We start from the raw sequence: 21,221 nt of genomic DNA on the forward strand, positions 1-21,221 counted from the left end.
TTATTGAGTAACACAGAAAAGTTAAAAATATTTCATTGATCAGAGATAAAGATTAGTGTAGACATTTTGCCTCCAGATTATCAGGTGGTTTTGGAGATTGGTTCTCTAATTCCGTAGGAGAATGTTGATACTGTTATAGTCTTACAAGTCATTGAAACTGGAAAAGATAGCTAGATATTCTTCTACTCATGTTTTTGATAATGAGATAAATTATTTTATGCTTCACAAATTTGGAGTATGTCATCTACTATAATATAGTATCTGAATGAATAATTTAAATAAAATATATTTCTGTAAGCTGATTGTTTTTAAAATCTATGAATAAATTTCAGTAGCAAGTCTCAGAAACTTGATTCTAAATATTAAAAATACATCCTTCCTTGGGAGGGAGCGTGTAGTAAACGTGTTAGTGTGATTGTAAGCATGCTGTCTTTCTGGAGGTCGCTTTGTTCCTGCATCTACTGTTCATTTCAGGGATGTTCACGGAACGCCAGGCACCAAAGGGCCAGAAGCATCCACCTGCAGGACCAGCACTTGGCCCTGGCCATCCTGCTGGAGCTGGCTGTGCAGAGAGGGACGCTGAGGTGAGGGCTGCTGCAGACTGGGAACGCTTTGGGGAAGCGGCTCTGTATCCAAATACCTGTTGCATTGTGTGTGTTTCACTGAATCGTTTGTGACTGCAGCAGATGTGGTGCTCTGTACAGAGAACCATGTCCCAGAGCTCGCTCTCTCTTTTCCTTTTCTTCACTTCCTTTTTTATGCTTAGTTTTCTAGACTGGGAATTGTTTTTTTGTTGTTGTTGTTTTGTTTTTCTTTCAGTTTTCCTCATTTAATTATTTTTATTCCATGAATTTAAGATCCTAGATCTTTCATGTAAACATGCTCTTTGAGCTTCTTAACTGGTCTTTCCTATCAGCAGAAGGCGATGACTTGTGCTAAAATCTTGGTGTCAATTCAGTGATTTAATTACCACGGCTTTACTTTCGTTTCCTTTCATATCCCAAGTATTTCTTCACTTCTATCTAGCTGTTTGCTTTTATTTTTGATCAACCATGAAAAAAAAGTTAATCTCTTTTTACTAGGAATAAATATCTTTTCTCCTTTAGCCTCCCAATGTTGTCTGCCATCCTGTTGTTGCTTCAGCTGTGGGACAGCGGGGCCCAGGAGATGGAAAATGAGCGTTCCACCGCCCAGGGCACCAGTGCCCCACTTTTGCCCTTGCTGCAAAGGTTCCAGAGCATCATTTGCAGGAAGGATACACCCCACTCCGAGGGCGACATGCACATGAGTGTCATGATGGAACTTTGTGTGTAGGTGGCACTCGAGTCTAGTTATTTTTTAAGCAAGACCAGCGTGCGTGTCCACGGCAGTATTTTTCTCTGGCGTGTGTGTGTTTGGTGGTAACAGCATCAAGTCAGATGAGACAGGTGTGAGAGGCCACTTGTTTGTGGAGAAGACTCGGATCAGTGAACACTGACTTCCTTGTCAGCAGAGAACCAAGCTTGAAACGTGCACTTTTAAATCAATACCAGAAAAGAACAATGAAAATAGTGGCCTGCTTTGTTGGCCCTTCCTATGTACTGGGCTCTGTGCAGGGCATGTCACCTGAGCTGTCGCTCTGTTTAGTACCAGCTCCCCACTTAACAGGTGTGGACACCGAGCTGGGGGAGGAGCAGGCGTGTGGGGCCCTGGGCGTAAACCTCCAGGACTGCTGGTCTTTACAGGTCAAGTACAAGTTGGATTTTGCCGGTCTTTTTGGGAAAGTCTTAGGCATTCCAATATCATGCTTTGGTTTTTCTATTATTTGCAGTCTTTAATGATAATAGGGCTCTTCTGCCTTTAGAAGAATTAGAACTATGATTTAATTTGCAAATGAAAGTAGGTGTTCTCCAGAGTGGGCAACGTTTAGATTGAAATAAAGTTTTTGGTTTTAGATTTCAAGGCCAGCTTGAGATGCTGTGCTAGGTTCCCCCGGAGGTGGTTCTGCCTTTCTCCGGGGGTCCTAGGCCTGTAGGGTGGTTTGGTTGTTAGTAATCTGTGGATTCAACTTACCTGTGGTATCATAAATGTATACATGCACAGTCAATGTTGTGTACATGTGTACCGCAAATTTAGACATTTGTACAGTGAGTTTATATGCTGCATAAATATATAGCTGTATAGTATAACTGTATTATCAGCATTGTCATTTGATGGGTCAAATGAGTCAATACCAAAATACAAAGAGTAATTAAAGGCTAATTGTGTTACTTTAATTTTTCCCACCATTTCTGAATGTTTGTTTACTTTTCCTTTCTAGCTTTTGTCTGGCCCTCTGAGCCCCATTGAGAGTTTCCTGAGGTACCTTCCACAAGACAACGAGCTTGCCATTGATCTGCGACAAACGGTGGTTGTTGTCATGGCCCATTTAGACCGTCTGGCTACGCCCTATAGATGCTTCCGCTGTGTAGCTCTCTGACATCTCATAAGGTGTGTGCAAGAACCGTGTTCTCCATGTGTTTTGTAGCTAGTACCACTTCTAGGTTTTCATTCTGGGCCCGTGTGGAGACTTGTATTTTCTGGTATTGTTGAGGGGAGCTGGCCTGTGGTTTTTAAATGTGTTTGCCGTTGAAAATGTTATCTGTGTTGAGAGTGAGTGATGAGCAAGCTGAGGCACACAGGCCTGGGGACCCAACCTGGGGGCCCAGGTTCCAGGTTCAGGTGGCACAGCCCCAGAGAGCTCCCCTTTATCCACAGCCCCAGGCCCTCCCACCTGCAGGGGGTTCCACAGCCTTCTTTATACTCTGAACACGGGCTGTCTTAGTATGTAATGCTGGTTATAGTAGTGAGAGTATAATTATATATTATATCTGTTATGTAATAGTAATGGTAATAGTAGTGATTTGCGTGTGTGGAGCACCTGTAGGGTGCAGGCCCACTGAGGACCTCATGCACGCTGTTGTATCTCATTATGTCAATGAGAAAACTGCCTTTGGGAATGGTAGTGAACTTTGCCGGGGTATAACTAATCCTAGTTTTGAATCCAGATTTTTCTAAGATTTTATTTCTAATATGAAGAGTATTTATTTTGTTTTACAGTCATTTTAAAAAAAAGGAATACAGTCACATGGTTCAAAAATCAAACCTAGGCAGAGACACACTGTCGCTTCCCCGCCCACCCCCTCCACCCATTTTCCACCTGCTGCCTCTGACTTTTCAGTCTCCTCTGTAACCTCCTCGTTCCCGTAACCTCCTCGTTCCCGTAACCTCCTCGTTCCCGTAACCTCCTCGTTCCCGTAACCTCCTCGTTCCCGTAACCTCCTCGTTCCCGTAACCTCCTCGTTCCCGTAACCTCCTCGTTCCCGTAACCTCCTCGTTCCCGTAACCTCCTCGTTCCCGTAACCTCCTCGTTCCCGTAACCTCCTCGTTCCCGTAACCTCCTTGTTCTCTGGAATGAGTACGCTAGTGGTAGCATGTTGCATTACTTGTGTTGCTTGTTTTTTTTTTGCTAACCATATATACTGGAGTACTTTATCAGAGTGTCGCTCTTTGTTTTTATAAAGCAGCTTAGTCTTCAGTGTGCGGATGTGTCTTTTATGTATCTTTCTGTAGTGAGTCTCTTATTGGTGGACACTTGGGCTTATTGCCGAAATGTTGCTATACAAATAGTGCTGAGGTGGCTCACGCCTGTAATCCCAGCACTTTGAGAGGCTGAGGTGGGCGGATCACCTGAGGTTGGGAGATTGAGACCAGCCTGGCCAACTTGGAGAAACCCCGTCTCTACTAAAAAATAGAAAAATGAGCCGGGCATGGTGGCACATGCCTGTAATCCCAGCTACTCGGGAGGCTGAGGCAGGAGAATTGCTTGAACCTGGGAGGCAGAGGTTGCAGTGAGCCAAGATCGTGCTATTGCACTCCAGGCTGGGCAACAAGAGTGAAACTCCGTCTGAAACAAAAACAACAAAAAACACAAATAGTACTGCAAGGCCTGACCTGGAACATGTGTCCTCCACGTGTGCACACGTGTGTGCCTGTGCACATGCACGGGTGGGGATGCACCTAGTGTGGGCTGATTGTCACCAGGTTGCTCCTGTACAACTTGATTTCTCTCACCACCGATAGGGCTGCTGGTCTCCCAGCCTTGTGTGTGGCCTTTTGGGATTTTGCCTGTTAAAGCACAAAATGGTGACCCTGATATAGTTTGAGCATTTTAAAATACATTAGTATTTAAGGGCCATTTATACTACTTTTTAATGGGCTCTGTTAAAATGAAATGCAATAGAAACGGAAAAATAGCCTGTTCAGTTGCTTCATCATACCTGTTAAATGAGGTAATACAGCATGGTACGAGCTATTTTGATGTTTTGAATCAGCATATTCTTATCTTACAGGGATCATTGCAAGAGGTCAAAGGTTGCGGGTTAATAGGATGGAAATACTATGCCAATGTGATTGGTCCAATCCAGTGCAAAGGCCTGGCCAACCTGGGAGTCACACAGATTGCCTGTGCAGAGAAGCACTTCCTGATTCTGTCACGCAATGGCCGCGTGTACACACAGGCCTACAATAGTGACACACTGGTGAGTGTTCTGGGCACCGCCTGCAGTGTTCCCTTGGGGGGCAGGGTCTGTACTACAGATGCACAAGCTCTGGTGTTTCTTTAAGCCATTTGATTTCTGAAGATTGATGAGCTTCTTTTTATTGTATATTATGTTTAATGATCTCAGTTGTAATATTGTCAAGATTTAGGTTGTGAAGATTAGGAAGTCCTTACAGTGAAACTCATTGATAATCATGAGATTCCCATTTGTAAACTCATTTCCATGTGTAAACTCATTTGACTTTGGGGCCAGACAGGTGACAGATGAGGGAGTTGGGCCTCATGGGGATAGCGGCAAATTGGGACGTGGCATGTTTTCATTAAAGCGAGGTATTCCTCCCTGTCGGCTGTGTGTCTCTGTGGCACGGGGCTAGCCTGCCCTGCCCCTGCATCGGCTCTGGTCTTGGCACAGAGCACTTGGAGGCTGCCCGCTGTTCTGTTGGTGCTGGGTGGGAAGGGCTGGAGAGCCGGCCCGTGCCCCCAGGGACTTATGCCCCACTTCCAGTTAGAGCAGGCTTTGCTCAGGGATACATGATAAAGGAGAGCTGCGCTGCTTTCATTTTCCTTGGACTGATGACTACTTTTCTTCGTATTTTTCCTTTTTTAGGTCCCACAGCTGGTCCAAAGCCTTGCCTCCAGAAACATTGTAAAAATTACTGCCCGTTCTGATGGTCACCATTACCTAGCCTTGGCTGCCACTGGAGAGGTGTACTCCTGGGGCTGTGGGGGTGGCGGACGGCTGGGCCACGGGGACACTGTGTATATATTGCTCATTTCTGTAGGGGACACACTCTTCTTTTATGTTGCCATATCCTAAACAGGATGGAGCACAGATGTGTGTCCAGGTGTTTTCCAGCTGCCCTGACATGTAGCGCTGGGGTGGAGCAGGACACTATGATATGCCCCCTCCTTGGTGATGGCTTAGGAGCTCTGCCCGTGCGTGGAGGGCAACAGGAATTGGCCTTTCGGCTCTTCTCCACCCCGTGCAGCCTTGGCCAGCCTTCTATCTACTCAAACTGCATCGCCACTCTGGAGTTTGCCAAAACAAATCCCACACCACTGTTCCTTCATTCACAAACGGTTCACCCTGTCTCCCGTAGATAAGGTGTCACCCTTTCCTTGAACCATAATATTATTTTTACAGGAACAAAAGTCAGCAGTTTCTTCCTAATATTATCCTATTCGGTGAAACCTTTTATTGTGAAAGAACAGAGATAAAACAAAGTTGTTATAAATGCCAGGTTGTAAGAATTGGGAGGTCTGATAGCCCCATGGAGTGATGGGAACCCTCTTGTACTTTGCTGTTGTGCGTGGAACTTTGGCATTAGGTTTAAATGAAGGATGTGTGTACACACCAACCCAGCAAGCCCATTTCATGTGGGCCAGAGCCCTGAGCAGGGAGCAGGCAGTGCAGAGCTTGAAATGAGCGAAGTCATGACTGCCCTTGTGTCCTTTGAGAGGAGCCTGGGGGGCATGGCCCATGCACACCACAGGATGGAGTTGAGGTCATCATTGCTGACAGCATCTGCTGGGAAGATCCCAAACTGGGAGAAAAGCAGAGTGATGTGCATCGTGTGGTACATGTATGCCAAGCTCAGAACAGCCCAACCCTGACAGTGTTGAAAGGGATTCAGGCAAATGTAAAATGAGTGAAAAACAAAAGATTGATCTCCATGGAATTTATAGCTGTTACTCTCACACTGGATCCTAAAGGCTGGGATTGACATGGGGTACATGGGACTTGAAAGGCGTTGAGGTGCAGGACAGGGTGGTATATCTGCTTACTTCCTTTATGGTATTTGTAACTGACTTTGTATAAAATATTTCATAGTAAAACAATTCTCAGTGGAGAGTAAGTACTGGGATGAGTAACTTAGGCCTTATTCTAGGACTTCGAGGCAGGAAGAGAGATGAGTGCAGATGGCAGAAGCTGGAGATAACCTTTTGGGGAAGTTGAAACTTAAGCTGAATAAGGGAGAGTTTGTACTGAGTAGAGTCATTGGGCTGTCCCTGTGAGCGCCTGTGCCACTGTGTGTGTGTGTGTGTATTTTGCAAACTAGTAGGTCACAAAGTGAGTAAACCATGTCATTGGAGAGGCCTGGCTTCTATAGATTCTCAAGAAAATGTCATCCATCATAGGAACATATTCTGGATCCTAAGAATAGGATATTTTGCTAACTTTGCAATTTCTTCAACTAGTAAGACTTCTCTACCCTAATCCCCACTGCCTCATACTTTTCATTTGTAAATAGATTGCAGAGTGCTGGCTTCATTCCATCCACATTCATTTAACAAATACATACAAATGTTAGTCAGCTTTATGAGGCTTCCATACAGCCAGATGACAGTTTCAGATGTAGAGTTGGGTGGTTTTGACAAGTGCACGCAGTTGGGTCACTGTCCTCAAGACATGGGGTGCTCCCGTCGCTTCCGGGGATTCGAGTCGATGCCCCTTCCTACCTCCAGTTCCTGACAACCTCTGATCTGCCCTCTGTTGTTACGGTTTTGTCTTTTCCATAATTTAATATAAACAAAGCCATACAGCGTATGGTGTTTTGTTTCTGGCGTCTTTCACTTAGCATGATGTCTTGAGATGCAGCCATGTTGTTGGGTGTGTGGGTAAGTCATTCCTTCTGTTGCAGATGGACCGTGGTTTTGCGCCATTGTGAATAAAGCTGCAATGGACTTTATTGTACAAGTCTTTTTTTTTTTTTTTTTGAGATGGAGTTTTGCTCTTGTTGCCCAAGTTGGAGTGCAATGGCGTGATCTCAGCTCACTGCAACCTTCACCTCCCCGGTTCAAGCGATTCTCCTGCCTCAGCGTTCCAAGTAGCTGGGATTACAGGAGCCCGCCACCATGCCCAGCTAATTTTGTATTTTTAGTAGAGATGGGGTTTCACCATGTTAGCCAGGCTGGTCTCAAACTCCTGACCTCAGGTGATCTGCCCACCTCGGCCTCCCAAAGTGCTGGGATTGCAGGCGTGAGCCACCATGCCCAGCCTATTGTACAAGTCTTTAACAAACACTGTTTTTATATTTCTACTGGATACCATGCTTGGCATCGGGTTCCAACTGAACAAAAAGTCATGGGGTGTTAGGTGTTTGCATTCTGTCTTTCTTATTTTATTAGGTACCTGGAAGGTGAAACTGGCCTGATGCTGTGATGGTCTAAATTTGGATAGTGAATTTCCTTTGCTAACACTAATAAGAAATAACACCAAGAAGAAGGGCATTCATGTTTGTTCCCTTCCTCCCCAAGGCCTCTGGAGGAGCCTAAGGTGATCTCCGCCTTCTCTGGAAAGCAGGCCGGGAAGCCCGTGGTGCACATCGCTTGCGGGAGCACTTGCAGTGCGGCCATCACTGCTGAGGGGGGAGCTGTACACCTGGGGCCACGGGAACTACGGCCAGCTGGGCCACGGTACGTCTGGTCTGCATGAGTGGGAGCATACAGCAGGAGGTGGCCTCTTACAGGACTTAGTCACGGCCGTCCTATCTGTTTGAAGGCTCCAGTGAGGACGAGGCCATTCCGATGCTGGTAGCTGGGCTTAAAGGACTGAAGGTCATCGATGTGGCATGTGGGAGTGGGGACGCTCAAACCCTGGCTGTCACTGAGAACGGTACGTAGAGCTCTCGCCACCCTCGACAGGCCCTCGAGGACACGCATGGCAGCTTCCCTGGAGGAAGCCACCCACCCTGTTGTCCAGTGGGTGTGGGGCTCAGTGGCATTGGTGGAGAGGCCCCGGTGGTTACTGGGCTTGTTTGCCTGGGGCCTGTCAGCTGGTTCGCAGTGCCACCATCTCTGTATGAGGATTTTATCACCTTATATAATTATGCTGATACATGCAGTTGGGAACACATACAGTGGTACGGTTGACCAGCAGTCCGCACAGTGGCAACAGAAGCAGGCAGGCAAATGGGAGGGTGGTCCGCAAGTGTCTGCTGTGTGCCGGGCCCCAGTTACTGTGTGTTATGGAGGCAGTGGGCTTTTGGTTCTGTGAAGCAGTGAACGCTGAGCCCAGGCTAGTAAGAGTCAGGACTTTGTTTTTCATGGAATGAAAACAAAAAGAAAGCTCAGCTTTCCCTGTCTTTATTGCTTCTATATCAACCTCAAGTGTCACCTAGATTTCATTTGCTCAGTAGCCACCCTTGTAGTGTTAACTATGCACATGGGTGGTCTAGATTAGTGTGCATTTTTCATTATATTATTTTCAGTCATTTAAAATTTTTCATTAAAATGCAGAGTTGTTGTTATTTAAATGCATTTGTATTTTTTAGGGCAAGTGTGGTCTTGGGGAGATGGTGACTATGAGAAATTGGGCAGAGGTGGTAGTGATGGCTGCAAAACTCCAAAGCTGATTGAAAAGCTTCAAGACTTGGATGTGGTCAAAGTCCGCTGTGGAAGTCAGTTTTCCATTGCTTTGATGAAAAGTGGCCAAGTTTATTCATGGGGAAAAGGTGACAACCAGAGACTTGGACACAGAACAGAGGAACATGTTCATTATCCAACTCTTAGAAGGCTTGCAAGGTGAGTGCAAATGTAAACTTTTAAAACCCTTCAGGACAGTTTCTTTAGTAATGTTTTAAAGTTTGCAGGTTTTATGTTCTTAACCTGACATTCCATGAATGGACTGTCATTAGAAACTTTTACTGCTAGCTTGGTGTAGGTATTGATACTAAGAGGAAAGTGGGTGTGTCTCTATTAAAAAATGACTTTGAATTATTCTTATCAAATTTAATTTAAACCCATTGAGTTTTACAAACATTGCCACTTTCTGTGGCAGGCACGCATTCGTCACACAGCAGGCTGGACTCAGTAAGGGTTCCCTCTGTGGGGTGAGGTCACCTGTACTTGTACTGCAAGCACACTGAGACCGTGAGTGTGCGTTGTGCTGTGGGGCCACATTGGGAGGTGGGATTGGGTCCACCTGGGACGCTCTCATGTGAACTCATCCTTGGTGGGTGATTCCTGCTTGCTCAGTTGCAAAGGTGTCCAGCATGCATTGTAGTTGGAGGGAACAGATGGAAGCCAAGCTATGTAGATAAGAGAGCCGGCGCCTTCAGTGTGGGCTGCCGGCGCAGGCAGAGAGGATGGGAGCCTCCGCAAGAAGACCCTGAGATTCTTCTATGGTGTTCTTACTAGGGATGTTATGCTGCAGGAAGTTGGGGTGGGGGCCATCAAAACTATGATGATGGAGGGATTTTTCTAAGGTAAAACTGGACTTTTCTGTACCACTTGGCCTAGTGGTTGGGAGATAGTCTTCATCCTAGTCGAGAACTGGCGAAGGGCAGGCAAGTTGACAAGAAAGTAGGGAAGAAGGGAAAAGGCAGTGAGAGGTACATCAGATGGACTCTTTAGGGTTCTCTCAGGGTGGGCAGCCTTTTTCTTAAAGGGCCAGATTGTATTTGAAGCAGGTGGACCTGGCTGTGTTCCAACACCAGTGTCTTCACAGAAGCAGGCTTTGGGCTGCGTTCTATGGGGGGCTGTAGTTCGTTGGGTCCTGGTTACTATATACATTCTTTGTGTGTTTGCTTCTTTACCAAGTGGGTTTGGAAGTGGTACTTTTAAGTAAGACTTGGCAGCTCCTTTCTCCATTAGTTTTATTTTAAAGCATGTTAATATCTTGATGTCTAAGAGTTTTGTGTGCCCATACGGTATTTATTATTTTCTAAGCTTCTGAGATAAGTTGCAGAGTAAGAAGTTTACTCTGTGTCATTGAATGGTATTTGAATTTCACTTGCCTCCTTGTTTATATTCCCCTCCATTAGTATAGGAAAGCTATGACAATTATTAGATACAGAAATCGTTTACTTTCAGAGTATTTAAATTACCGTTGAAAACACCTTTTGTTGTTGCTGATGTTAACTTATGGTAGGCTCCTAGGATAGAATTGTTCCCCTCACTGCAGTGTGATTTTTCAGCTGAATTATTTTATATGTGGACATTTCTGTGAAACACCCTTTGTGTTGGTCATGTTAGATTTACCAGGAAAGAAAAATAGAATATTTTGCTGAGTGTTTAAATAGAAACAATGTTTTAAATAGTGATTATCACCTAACTCTGAGAGAACAATAGATTTCTTCTTAGGAAGCCTTCCTCAGTGAAGAGTGTGCTGTGCGTTGTTATATCTGCGATGGGAGAATATGATCTAATAGTTAATTAAAAGCACCTTGTTTCTTTCTGAATGAAAATCTGAATGAGGAGAAAAAGAACAGATCCTTTTCATATCATAGCATTATGATCTTTGTAGGCTGTGGATCCTAACAAATTGTAGCTGACAAAATATAGGAGTTTTAATAACACACCCAAAGCAAATGAATTGTGCTTAATATTAAAGCAACAGATTATCCTCAAGAAGTTAATATTAAAAGCTTTCTGACCTGAATGGCTTAGTGGAAATATCTTTCTAGGCCATTCAGGTCATAGGCTTGAAGCTGCATCTGCATCCCTCTTTCCTTGTAGGGAAGAAGGTGATTGATGTGGCTGCAGGCTCCACCCACTGCCTGGCTCTGACTGAGGACAGCGAGGTCCGCAGCTGGAGGAGCAACAACCAGTGCCAGCACTTTGACACCTTGCGCGTGACCAAGCCAGAACCTGCAGCATTGCCAGGACTGGACGCCAAACACATAGTGGGAATTACCTGTGGGCCTGCCCAGGTACTGAATATAGAGCTTGATTTGGTATTTTGGAGGATTTGGGTTTCCAGTTGTTCATTACCAGTATATAGGAAATACCACTGAGTTTTGTTTGTTGTTCTTGTGTCCTGCAGTTGTGCTAAACTCATTTATTATGAGCTTCATTGTAGTTTCCTTGGGTTTTCTTCATGGACAATTAAATGCTATCTGTAGAGAGGGGCAGTTTCATTTCTTCCTTTCCAGTCTGCTTGCCTTTTATGTATTTTTCCCGGCCTGATTGCCCTGGCTAGGACTTGCAGTGTGAAGCTGAATAGGAGAGGTGACAGTGGGTGCCCTGCCTTGCTCCTGACTGTAGGGGAAAGCAGTTCAGTCTTTCACCATCAACTGTGATGTTAGCTGCGCATATTTATGGAGGTGCCTTATTACCAGATTAAGGCAGTTTCTTTAATTCCCCCCCCCAATTTTTTTTGTTTGTTTGAGACGGAGTCTCGCTCTATGCCCAGGCTGGCGTGCGCTGGCGTGATCTCGGCTCACTGCAAACTCCGCCTCCTGGGTTCACGCCATTCTCCTGCCTCAGCCTCCCGAGTAGCTGGGACTACAGGCGCCTGCCACCGTGCTCAGCTAACTTTCTGTATTTTTAGTACAGACGGAGTTTCACCGTGTTAGCCAGGATGGTCTCGATCTCCTGACCTTGTGATCTGCCTGCCTCGGCCTCCCAAAGTGCTGAGATTACAGGCGTGAGCCACCGTGCCCAGCCTTAATTCCCCCTTTTAGAAGCTTTTGAAAAATCCTGAATGGGTGTTAAAATTGGTTAAATGCTTTTAATCCAAATGAAATGGTCATGCAGTTTTCCTTCTTTAGTGTGTTAGTGTGGTGTATTACATTGATGATTTTTACTTTCTTTTTCTTAAACTTTTTTTTTTTCTTTTTTAGAGATGGGGTTTCACTATGTTGCCCAGGCTGGTCTTGAAATCCTGAGCTCAAGTGATCTGCCTGCCTTGGCCTCCCAAAGTGCTGGGATTACAGGTGTGAGACACTATACCAGCCTGATTTTTAAATACTGACCAAGCCTTGTGTTACTGGGATAGGGATCACTTGGCCACAATTTACTACTCTATTTTTTTTTTTTTTTTTTGGAGACAGAATCTCACTCTGTCACCCAGGCTGGAGTGCATTGGTGCAATCTCAGCTCTCTGCAACCTCTGCATCCTGGGTTCAAGCAATTCTCCTGCCTCAGCTTCCTGAGTAGCTGGGATTAGAGGTGTGCACCATCACACCTGGCTAATTTTGTTTGTTTGTTTGTTTTTAATAGAGATGGGGTTTCACCATGTTGGCCAGCCTGGTCTCCAACTCCTGACCTCAAGTGATCCACCCTCCTTGGCATCCCAAATTCCTATGATTATAGGCGTGAGCCACCGCGCCCAGCCCTATTCTGTTTCTGTATTGCTAAATTTGACTTGGTAACACGTTTTTGAGGATTTTTCTGTTGATGCTCATCAGGGATGTTGGTTTGCAGTTTTCTTTCTTTGTATTATACTATCTCGTCTGACTTTCTGTCAGGGGAAAGCTGACCTTATACAAAGTATTGGCATGTGTTCCCTCCTTTTCCATTTTCTATGAGGGATTGTGTAGAATTAGTGTTATTTCTTCTTTAAATGTTTTTGAATCCATCTGAACCTGGAGATTTCTTTCTAAAAGATTTTACGCCGGGCGCGGTGGCTCACGCCTATAATCCCAGCACGTTGGGAGGCCGAGGCAGGTGGATCACCAGAGGTCAGGAGTTTGAGACCAGCCTGGCTAACGTGGTGAAACCCCGTTTCTACTAAAAATACAAAAAATTAGTCGAGCATGGTGGCGTGCGCCTGTAATCCCAGCTACTCAGGAGGCTAAGGCAGGAGAATCACTTGAACCTGGGAGGCGGAGATTGCAGAGAGCTGAGATTGCACCAGTGCACTCCAGCCTGGGTGACAGAGTGAGACGCCGGCTCCAAAAAAAAAAAAAGATTTTGCAAATTCAATTTATTTAACAGATATAGAACTATTGAGGTGACCTGTTTGTTTCTAGGAGGATTTTCCTGGTTTATGGCACTCAGACATTCCTTTATTTCATCTAAGTTGTCTGATTTTTACATGTCAAGTTTTCCTTAGCATTCTCTTGCTGTCTGAAGTCTGTGGGCCCTGCAGTGATGTCCCTTCATTCATTCCTGATACTGATAATCTGTATCTTTTCTGTTTTTTTCTTTGTCAGTTTTGCTAGAGTTTTTCAATTTTGTTGATCTTTTCAAAGAACAATCTTTAAGTTTCATTAATTTTTGCCTTGTTTTTTTGCTTTCAATCTCATTGGTTTTCTGCTTTTATCTTGTCATTTGTCCCTTTGGCTTGTTTTGTGTTCACTTTGCTCTTTTTTAGTTTCTTAAGGTGGAAACTTAGATTGCTGATTTAGACCTATCTTTTTTGTAATATATAATGATTTGATGCTATAAATTTTCCTCTAAGCAGTGCTTTAATTAAACCCACAAATTTTGGTGCATTTTCATTTATGTTCAAAGTATTTTCTAATTTCTTTTGAGAATTGTTCTTTGACCCATGGATTATTATTATCATTATTATTATTTTTCTTCAATACGGAGTTTCACTGTTGTTGCCCAGGCTGGAGTGCAATGGCATGATCTCGGCTCACTGCAACCTCTGTCTCCTGGGTTCAAGCGATTCTCCTGCCTCAGCCTCCTGATTAGGTGGGACTACAGGCACCCGCCACCATGCCTGGCTAATTGTTTTGTATTTTCAGTAGAGATGGGGTTTCTCCATGTTGGCCAGGCTGATCTTCAACTCCTGGCCTCAGGTGATCCCCCCAACTTGGCCTCTCACAGTGCTGGGATTACACGCATGAGCCACTGCGCCTGGCCTGACCCATGGATTATTAAGTATGTTGTTTTATTTTGAAGTGTTTGCAGATTGTTCTGTTAATGATTTCTAGTTTAATACCATTGTGATTGGAGAACAAACTGCATATGATTTCATTTCTTTTAAATTTTTTAAGATTTATGTGTGAGGATATGTTCTCTCTTAGTGAACATTCTGTATGTGCTTAAAAAGTATATGTATGCTCTGTATATACATATATGTATACATATATGTATAAAAAGTATATGTGTGGTCTGTTTGTGCTTAAAAAGTATATGTATGGTCCAGCACTTTGGGAGGCCGAGGCGGGCAGATCACGAGGTCAGGAGATCGAAACCATCCTGGCTAACACGGTGAAACTCCGTCTCTACTAAAAATACAAAAAAAATTACCTGGGCGTGATGGCGGGCGCCTGTCGTCCCAGCTACTCGGGAGGCTGAGGCAGGAGAATGGCTTGAGCCCAGGAGGCAGAGCTTGCAGTGAACTGAGATCGCACGACTGCACTCCAGCCTGGGCGACAGAGCTAGACTCCATCTCAAAAAAAATAAAATAAAATAAAAGTATATGTAAAGTATATGTATGGCCGGGCACGGTGGCTCACGCCTGTAATCCCAGCACTTTGGGAGGCTGAGGCAGGTGGATCACGAGGTCAGGAGATCAGGACCATCCTGGCTAACATGGTGAAACCCCATCTCTACTAAAAATACAAAAAAAAATTAGCCAGGCATGGTGGCGAGCACCTGTAGTCCCAGCTACTCAGGAGGCTGAGGTAGGAGAATGGCGTGAACCCGGGAGGCAGAGCTTGCAGTGGGCTGAGATTGCACCACTGCACTCTAGCCTGGGCAACAGAGTGAGACTCTGTCTCACAAAAGAAAAAAAGTATATGTATTTTGCTGTTGTTGGGTGAAGTGTTCTATAAATTAGATCCAGTTTATTGATGGTGTTCTACAGTTCTCCTAGATTTTTGCCGATTACTTGTTCTCTCACTATGAAAGGTAGTGTGTGTGTTATATGTGTCTAACAGTTCATTGTCTAGTTAGAGTTGCTATTATACCACTTCAAGTGGATGGAGAGCCTCACTGCCATCCATTAATGTGCATTAATCATTTTGAGAGTGAAAAGATTTTTAAAAATGTTTTTACTTTTTTAGGTATGGCCAAGTGAGATGGGGCTAGGGAAATGGGTGCGAAAATTGGAAGCTGGTAGTGTGTGAGCTAGACACCCATGAATGCTTTTCGACTGGGCAGTTAGAGGGATGATAGGTAATAACATAAGGCAGCTGCATCACACACGCTGGTGACTCCTGTGGAACAGACCAGCAGCTGCATTTGGAGATTCATTTTAGATTGTTGCGTTTCCTCTTAGAGCTGTGCTTGGTCATCGTGTTCTGAGTGGTCCATTGGCCTCCGTGTCCCTTTTGGGGTGGACATTTGCTCAGTGACTTTTAAGCAGCTGGATCTCCTGCTGCAGCAGGTGAGTGAGGGGATGGACGGCTCCGCGGACTGGCCCCCGCCCCAGGAGAAAGAGTGCATGGCCGTGGCAACGCGGAATCTTCCATGACTTCAGGTATTTGTGATTTCCCTTCCTCTTGCTCCTTTTATAAGTGTCTTAGCGATTTGTAAGAAGGTTTATGTATTTTGAAGGCCTGTTGGGTGAAGTATTTTAAAGTAAGATTGTAATGCACTAATAATGGACGCAAGGCTTAAAAAACTTGATCTGTTTATTTTATGTTTGTCCTGGAAGTCAGCCTCGGCGTGCAGGAAGAGTGTGTATGGATTGTGTTATTTTTGCTAGAATCATTAGTTCGTTGGCATTGTTACTGTTTTACTGTTGTTGCCTGTGGAGAAATGACTGGGTGAGATCACAGGTGATGGAGAGAGACAGCGCTCAGCTGAGACACCAGTGCTGGCCTGTCTCTCCTCTGTACTGTGAAAACCCTGCACCAAGAGGGTCCGGTCTTTTGGATTCCCTGGGCCACACTGGAAGAATTGTCTTGAGCTACACATAAAATACACTAACGATAGCTGATGAGCTTAGAAAAAAATCCCAAAAATATCTCATGATGTTTTAAGAAATTTTACTTTGGGCCGCATTCAAAGCCATCCTGTGCCCCGTGCTGCCCTCGGGCCGTGGGTTGGACAAGCTTGATCTACTCAGTAAGCTCGGCTCCCAAAGCAATACCTTCCTTTCCTCACCATGAAGGTTATGGTTACGGTCAAAATAAAAGCTAAAAAAAGTCTTCCTCCCTGGCAAAACTAAAGCTGAAGTGTTTGATCATCATCTTTTGTCTTTGTAATAAAACCCTCTAACTTAATGACAAGAACCACAGTTTTCTCGACATAGTAATTTTTCCCTTTTATTACAGTGGTTTCTGTGTAACAACCCGTCATGTCCCTCTTCCAGCCCCTCCCCTTTTTGCCCTGCTTCTAGAATGTACAGAACTGAGTGTAGTGTTTAGTTGCAGTAATGAACTGAGCAGAGGTCTGAAGTGTGCTTCTCTAGTCCTCTGTAGCACTCATTTGTCACCATACCTGTGGCATCCTGGCGTTTGCGTGGGTGCACCCCAGGTGTTTGCTGCCCCTCCTGGTTTTCAGTGATGTTTCTGTTCTGGTCGGTGCTGTGGGGCGTGGCCTCGTGTATGTCTTAGGCTGTCGAGGTGTCCCAGTGTATCGTTTTGCATTTGCCTCTCCGGGGTCCTGAGGGTTCTGTAGGTTTCACAGACTCTAGGTGAGTTTCGGTGGTCATTTCCTGACCTGTGATATCTATACCTAGATGAGTGGTGTGCTTTTGATTTCACTTCTACTCCCAGGGCAGGGCCGGGTCTCTGATTTCTCATGGGGCCTCTTGCTACCCAGAGCCTGGGACGGGCAGTGTGTTGCCCCCTGGCTGTGGTTGGCTGGCAGGCAGGTGATCCTGAGTGGCTCCCAGCCTTCTGCAGGAAGCTCGGGTTCAGTGGGTCGTTGTGTGCATTCCCGTGTGGGAGGTTGTGCTGAAGCCTGGCGGCTTGGCTCTGCTTTCAGAGCCCGGAACCTCTTGATTCCTGCTGTGTGTGCCCATGTGAATTTCGGTTTTGCACTTGAGGAGTTTCCTTGTGTGCTCTCAGCTCCGCAATCTAATTTTTAGCAGCTTTTTTTTTTTTTTTTGAGACAGGGTGTCACTTTGTCACCCTAGCTGGAATGCAGTGGTTCAGTCTTGGCCTGCCAGGTTCAAGTGATTCTCCTGCCTCAGCCTCCCAAGTAGCTGGGACTACAGGTGTGTACCATCACACCTGGCTGATTTTTTTATAGAGATGGGGTTTCATCATGTTGGCCAGGCTGGTCTTGAACTCCTGATCTCAAGTAATCTTCCCACCTTGGCCTCCCAAAGTGCTGGGATTACAGGCATGAGCCACCGCCTGTGGCAGCTTTTGTGGTTACATTGTAGCCATTATTTGTGTTTGGAGCAGATGGTTGGAGTGGGGTGGAGGTTGCTGTTGCTAGTTGTTTAGCTCTTCTGCTGATCTTGAGCTTTTCCATATATGTGTTCATAGTGGGGTTACAAAAATTCGTCTAGAAAATACTTCAACTATTGCGGGTAAGAGTTTTTTTAGTCCAGTTTTTAAAAATACATAAGCTGAGAAGTTATTTTGTCTATTTAAATAATACTTCAAATTGAGTTTTATTCGGTGTTTAATAAGACTTTGAAATTCACTCATTTTTAGGGGTTCTAAGTGAAAATTGTTTTTCTCCTTTCAGTTGCATGCTGCTATTAGTCACCAGGTTGACCCGGAATTCCTTGGTTTAGGTCTGGGCAGCGTCCTCCTGAACAGCCTGAAGCAGACGGTGGTGACCCCGGCCAGCAGCACAGGCGTGCTGAGCACCGTGCATTCAGCCTCCCAGGCCATGCTGCAGAGCGGCTGGTCCGTGCTGCTGCCTACCGCCTAGAAGCAGGCCCGGGCGCTCTCTGCTCTCCTGCTCTGCACAGGTGGGCTCGGGGAAGGAACAGGAGACGGCATGGGTCAGGGTGCTGGGAGGGGATGGCGTTTCACTCAAATTGGCACACACTTTCTAGTTCAGTTTCAGGCAATGAAGTGAACATAGTCCAGGTTGTCGATTCATGATTGATCTTCTGGTGGGCAGCTTGATGGCTGCTGGAGGGTTGGAGTCAGCCTTACACGCAGCCATTACTGCAGAGATCCAGGTATGGCCTTGGAGGCACACGTGACCTGGTGGTGCGCTGAGATCAGAAATACCACACTCACACATGTGAAGAATAACTGAAAACTGTAAAACACTCAACTTTTATATCCAAGTATTTTCTTAAATTAAAATTCTTTTATGTGCTAATTTTAAAAATTATTGAGATGATTTAATTGTGATAAAATACTGCATGTTGCCTGTTTCAGTGAAGTTAACAGATAACCTGTTACTCATGTAGACCATTCCCGTCACCCGGAAAGATCCCTGTGCCCTTGGCACTTGCAGCCAGGATACTCCCCTGCCCTCAGATGAGATGCATTTCGCCTGCTCTGAGTGTCGCAGCAGTATAACTGTATAGTATGCACTCTTTCCTGCCTTGCCTTGGAGAATGATTTTCAGATTCACTCACTGATGTGTCTATTGTGACTTCGTTTTTATTATTGGGAAGTTTTCCATTTTATGGGTGTAGTACTCTTTGTTAGTTCATTCTCCTATTGAAGGACATTAAATTGTTTTTGGTTTTTGTTTTCTTTTTTTTTTTTGAGACAGGGTCTTGCTCTGTCACCCAGGCTGTATACAGTGACCTGATCTTGGCTCACTGCAGCCTTGTCCTCCTAGGCTCACATGATCCTCCCACCTCAGCCTCCTATGTTGCAGGGACCACAGGCATGTCACCATGCCGGGCTAGTTTTTTGATTTTTTTTTTGTAGAGACAAGGTGTTACTGTGTTGCGCAGGCTGGTCTCCAATTCCTGGGCTCGGGATCCCCCCACCTTGGCCTCCCAAAGTGTTGGGATTACAAGCGTGAGCCACCACGTCCAGGCTTTCTTGTTTTTGGCCGTGTAGAGCTGCCACGATTGTGCTGTGAACAAGTACTTTAGTGAACATATGTCCTCCCTTTGGGTAAACACTTGGAGTGGAATTTGTTAGGTTCTGGGGTCAGTGTGTGTTCATAGTTTCCCAAAGTGGCTCTGCCATTTACATTTGAAACAGGACTTCTGTGTGTGAGAATTCTAGCTCCTTCTTGTCCTTACAGAGCAGCTGGATGCTGCGTGTGTGGGGCAGATCACATTGGGTTTTGTGAGAGCCAGTAGCAGGGTTAAGGATTTTAGGGACTTCACAGAAGGAGGCTGGAGAGCATCAGCAGAGGCAGCCTGGACCTTGGATCTGTAAACAGAAGACACTGTTTGAAACTGCACAACTGAGTTGGGGTTTCCAACAGGGCAGGTGGAGGCCTGTGGGTAGGTGTGTGCGGCAGCCACAGAGGCTGGGATAGCTTGGCACTGGGGTCAGGGGTCAGCCAGCCTGTGTGTCTTCACACCTGGTAATGAGATCACTTGTAAACAATTTCTGTTTATGAATTACAGGATATTGAAGCCAAACAAGAAGCACAGAAGGAAAAAGAAATTGATGAACAGGAAGCAAATGCCTCAGCATTTCACAGAAGCAGGACTCCATTGGATAAAGACCTTATTAATATGGGGATCTGTGAGTCTTCTGGCAAACATTGTTTGCCTCTGGTTCAGCTCATACAATAGCGTCTTAGGTAAATCGTATTAGCTGTATTGTATTGTGTTTTATTTATTTACTTTTTTTTGTATTTTTGAGACAGAGTTTCGCTCTTGTTGCCCAGGCCGGAGTGCGGTGGCGCGATCTTGACTCACCGCAACCTCCGCCTCCCAGGTTCAAGTAATTCTCCTGCCGCAGCCTCTCGAGCAGCTGGGATTACTGGCTTGCGCCACCACGCCCCACTAATTTTGTAGTTTTAGTAGAGACGGGGTTTCTTCATGTTGGTCAGGCTGGTCTTGAACTCCCGACCTCAGGTGATCCACCCCCCTTGGCCTCCCAAAATGTTGGGATTACAGGCATTAGCCACCACGCCTGGCCTATTTATTTACTTACTAACGTTTTTTTTGTTTGTTTGTTTGTCTTTTTGTGACGGAGTCTCTCTCTATCGTCCAGGCTGGAGTGCAGTGTCAACGATCTTGGCTCACTGCAACCTCCGCCTCCTGGGTTCAAGCTATTCTCCTGCCTCAGCCTCCCGAGTAGCTGGGACTAGAGGTGTCTGCAACCACACCTGACTGATTTTTGTATTTTTAGTAGAGATGGGGTTTTACCATATTGGTCAGGCTGGTCTCAAACTCCTGACCTCAGGTGATCCACCTGCCTTGGCCTCTCCAAATGTTGGGATTACAGGCGTTAGCCACTGTGCCTGGCCTGTATTGAATTTTAATAGGTGATTATTGGTTTTCATATTAAGATAGTGAAATCCAGCATGAGGATCTCAAAACTTTGTTTGGTGATTGAAGGAATATTCTGAAAATTACCTAGTATAGATTTTAGGGTAAAGAGCAGACCCTTTTAAATATAGGTGAGAGGAGAAGTTGGAGGGCATGATGATGTTCAAAAGTTTTTCCAGAAGAGAAATTGGGTGTGCAGTAAACCTGTAAAAAGATTCTTGCTAATAAGCAGGTGGATGTAAATGAAAATCATCATGGAAGGTTATTTTTAAAACTGGTTGTATCATTGCCTCACTTCATATATTACAGAGTTATACATACTACTTTGTAAGATAACTTTTCTTTTCAAAACCAAAGTCAATGTGAAAGAATGGTGAGCATTGTTTTGGAAGGCCCGACTAGGAGGAGGTGGGAAGAAGTCAGACTCAGCCTGTGAACAGAAACTAACTTTGGCAGAAGCCAAAACAGTCAGACAGTGTTGTCTAAAAATGATCATTCAAGAAGAGTGAAAAAACAAGGTGATTTGTGAAAGAGATTTATTAGAAAATGAAACACATTTGTACCTCTGTTTAATAAAAATCTGCTTTTTGTCACATCGTGCTCCTGGTTTTTTTGTTTCTACACATAGAGAAAGCAGAGCCCTGGCAGGTTGGATCAGGCAGCTGAGCACAGAGCAGGGAGCCCTGGGCA

At 45.1% G+C, this 21,221-nt stretch overlaps 2 protein-coding genes across 13 annotated transcripts in view; both read left to right on the forward strand.

Annotated features, from left to right (window-relative positions):
• LOC129013819 (E3 ubiquitin-protein ligase HERC2-like) overlaps positions 1–7,968 on the forward strand; it is a 33,587-nt gene extending 25,619 nt beyond the window's left edge. For 2 of the 5 annotated variants that reach the window (XR_008494083.2, XR_010123922.1), the window contains 4 exons: positions 475–584; positions 2,300–2,469; positions 4,371–4,559; positions 7,838–7,968. Coding sequence is in view for 2 of the 5 variants with exons in the window: in XM_054450534.2 (XP_054306509.1) it covers positions 475–584; positions 2,300–2,458 (269 nt within the window). In the remaining 3 variants the exon portion in view is untranslated. Of the gene's footprint in view, positions 1–474; positions 585–1,106; positions 1,669–2,299; positions 2,470–4,370; positions 4,560–7,837 lie in introns of those variants that run through there. The other 3 variants (XM_054450534.2, XR_010123923.1, XM_063652499.1) reach the window with 3 other exon arrangements.
• On the forward strand, positions 5,201–21,124 carry LOC134737541 (E3 ubiquitin-protein ligase HERC2-like). 8 transcript variants are annotated; one of them, XR_010123924.1, is made up of 6 exons: positions 7,863–7,996; positions 8,082–8,195; positions 11,039–11,232; positions 17,849–18,077; positions 18,165–18,293; positions 19,659–19,738. XR_010123924.1 is itself a non-coding variant. In XM_054450535.2 (5 exons), the coding sequence occupies exons 2-4, from the start codon at positions 8,108–8,110 to the stop codon at positions 18,035–18,037; spliced, it is 471 nt and encodes a 156-aa protein (XP_054306510.1). In that variant the 5' UTR covers positions 7,863–7,996; positions 8,082–8,107; the 3' UTR covers positions 18,038–18,077; positions 18,165–21,124. The 8 variants fall into 8 exon arrangements, 7 of the variants coding, with proteins under 7 accessions (XP_063508572.1, XP_054306510.1, XP_054306515.1 ...); XM_054450535.2 differs by having other exon boundaries at positions 18,165–21,124; XM_054450540.2 differs by lacking the exons at positions 18,165–18,293; positions 19,659–19,738 and adding an exon at positions 15,480–15,587 and having other exon boundaries at positions 17,898–18,066.
• The last annotated feature ends 97 nt before the right edge of the window (positions 21,125–21,221 follow it).

Source organism: Pongo pygmaeus, chromosome 16 (genome assembly GCF_028885625.2).
Source record: "Pongo pygmaeus isolate AG05252 chromosome 16, NHGRI_mPonPyg2-v2.0_pri, whole genome shotgun sequence".
In the NCBI taxonomy this organism is placed as follows: Eukaryota; Metazoa; Chordata; class Mammalia; order Primates; family Hominidae; genus Pongo; species Pongo pygmaeus.

Coding starts and splice junctions, on each gene's coding strand:
- LOC134737541 (XM_063652501.1), top strand. CDS start 8,108: ATGCTGGTAGCTGGGCTTAAAGGACTGAAGGTCATCGATGTGGCATGT. Junction 8,196..11,038: donor CCTGGCTGTCACTGAGAACG/GTACGTAGAGCT, acceptor CTTTCCTTGTAG/GGAAGAAGGTGATTGATGTG. Junction 11,233..15,479: donor TTACCTGTGGGCCTGCCCAG/GTACTGAATATA, acceptor GTTTCCTCTTAG/AGCTGTGCTTGGTCATCGTG.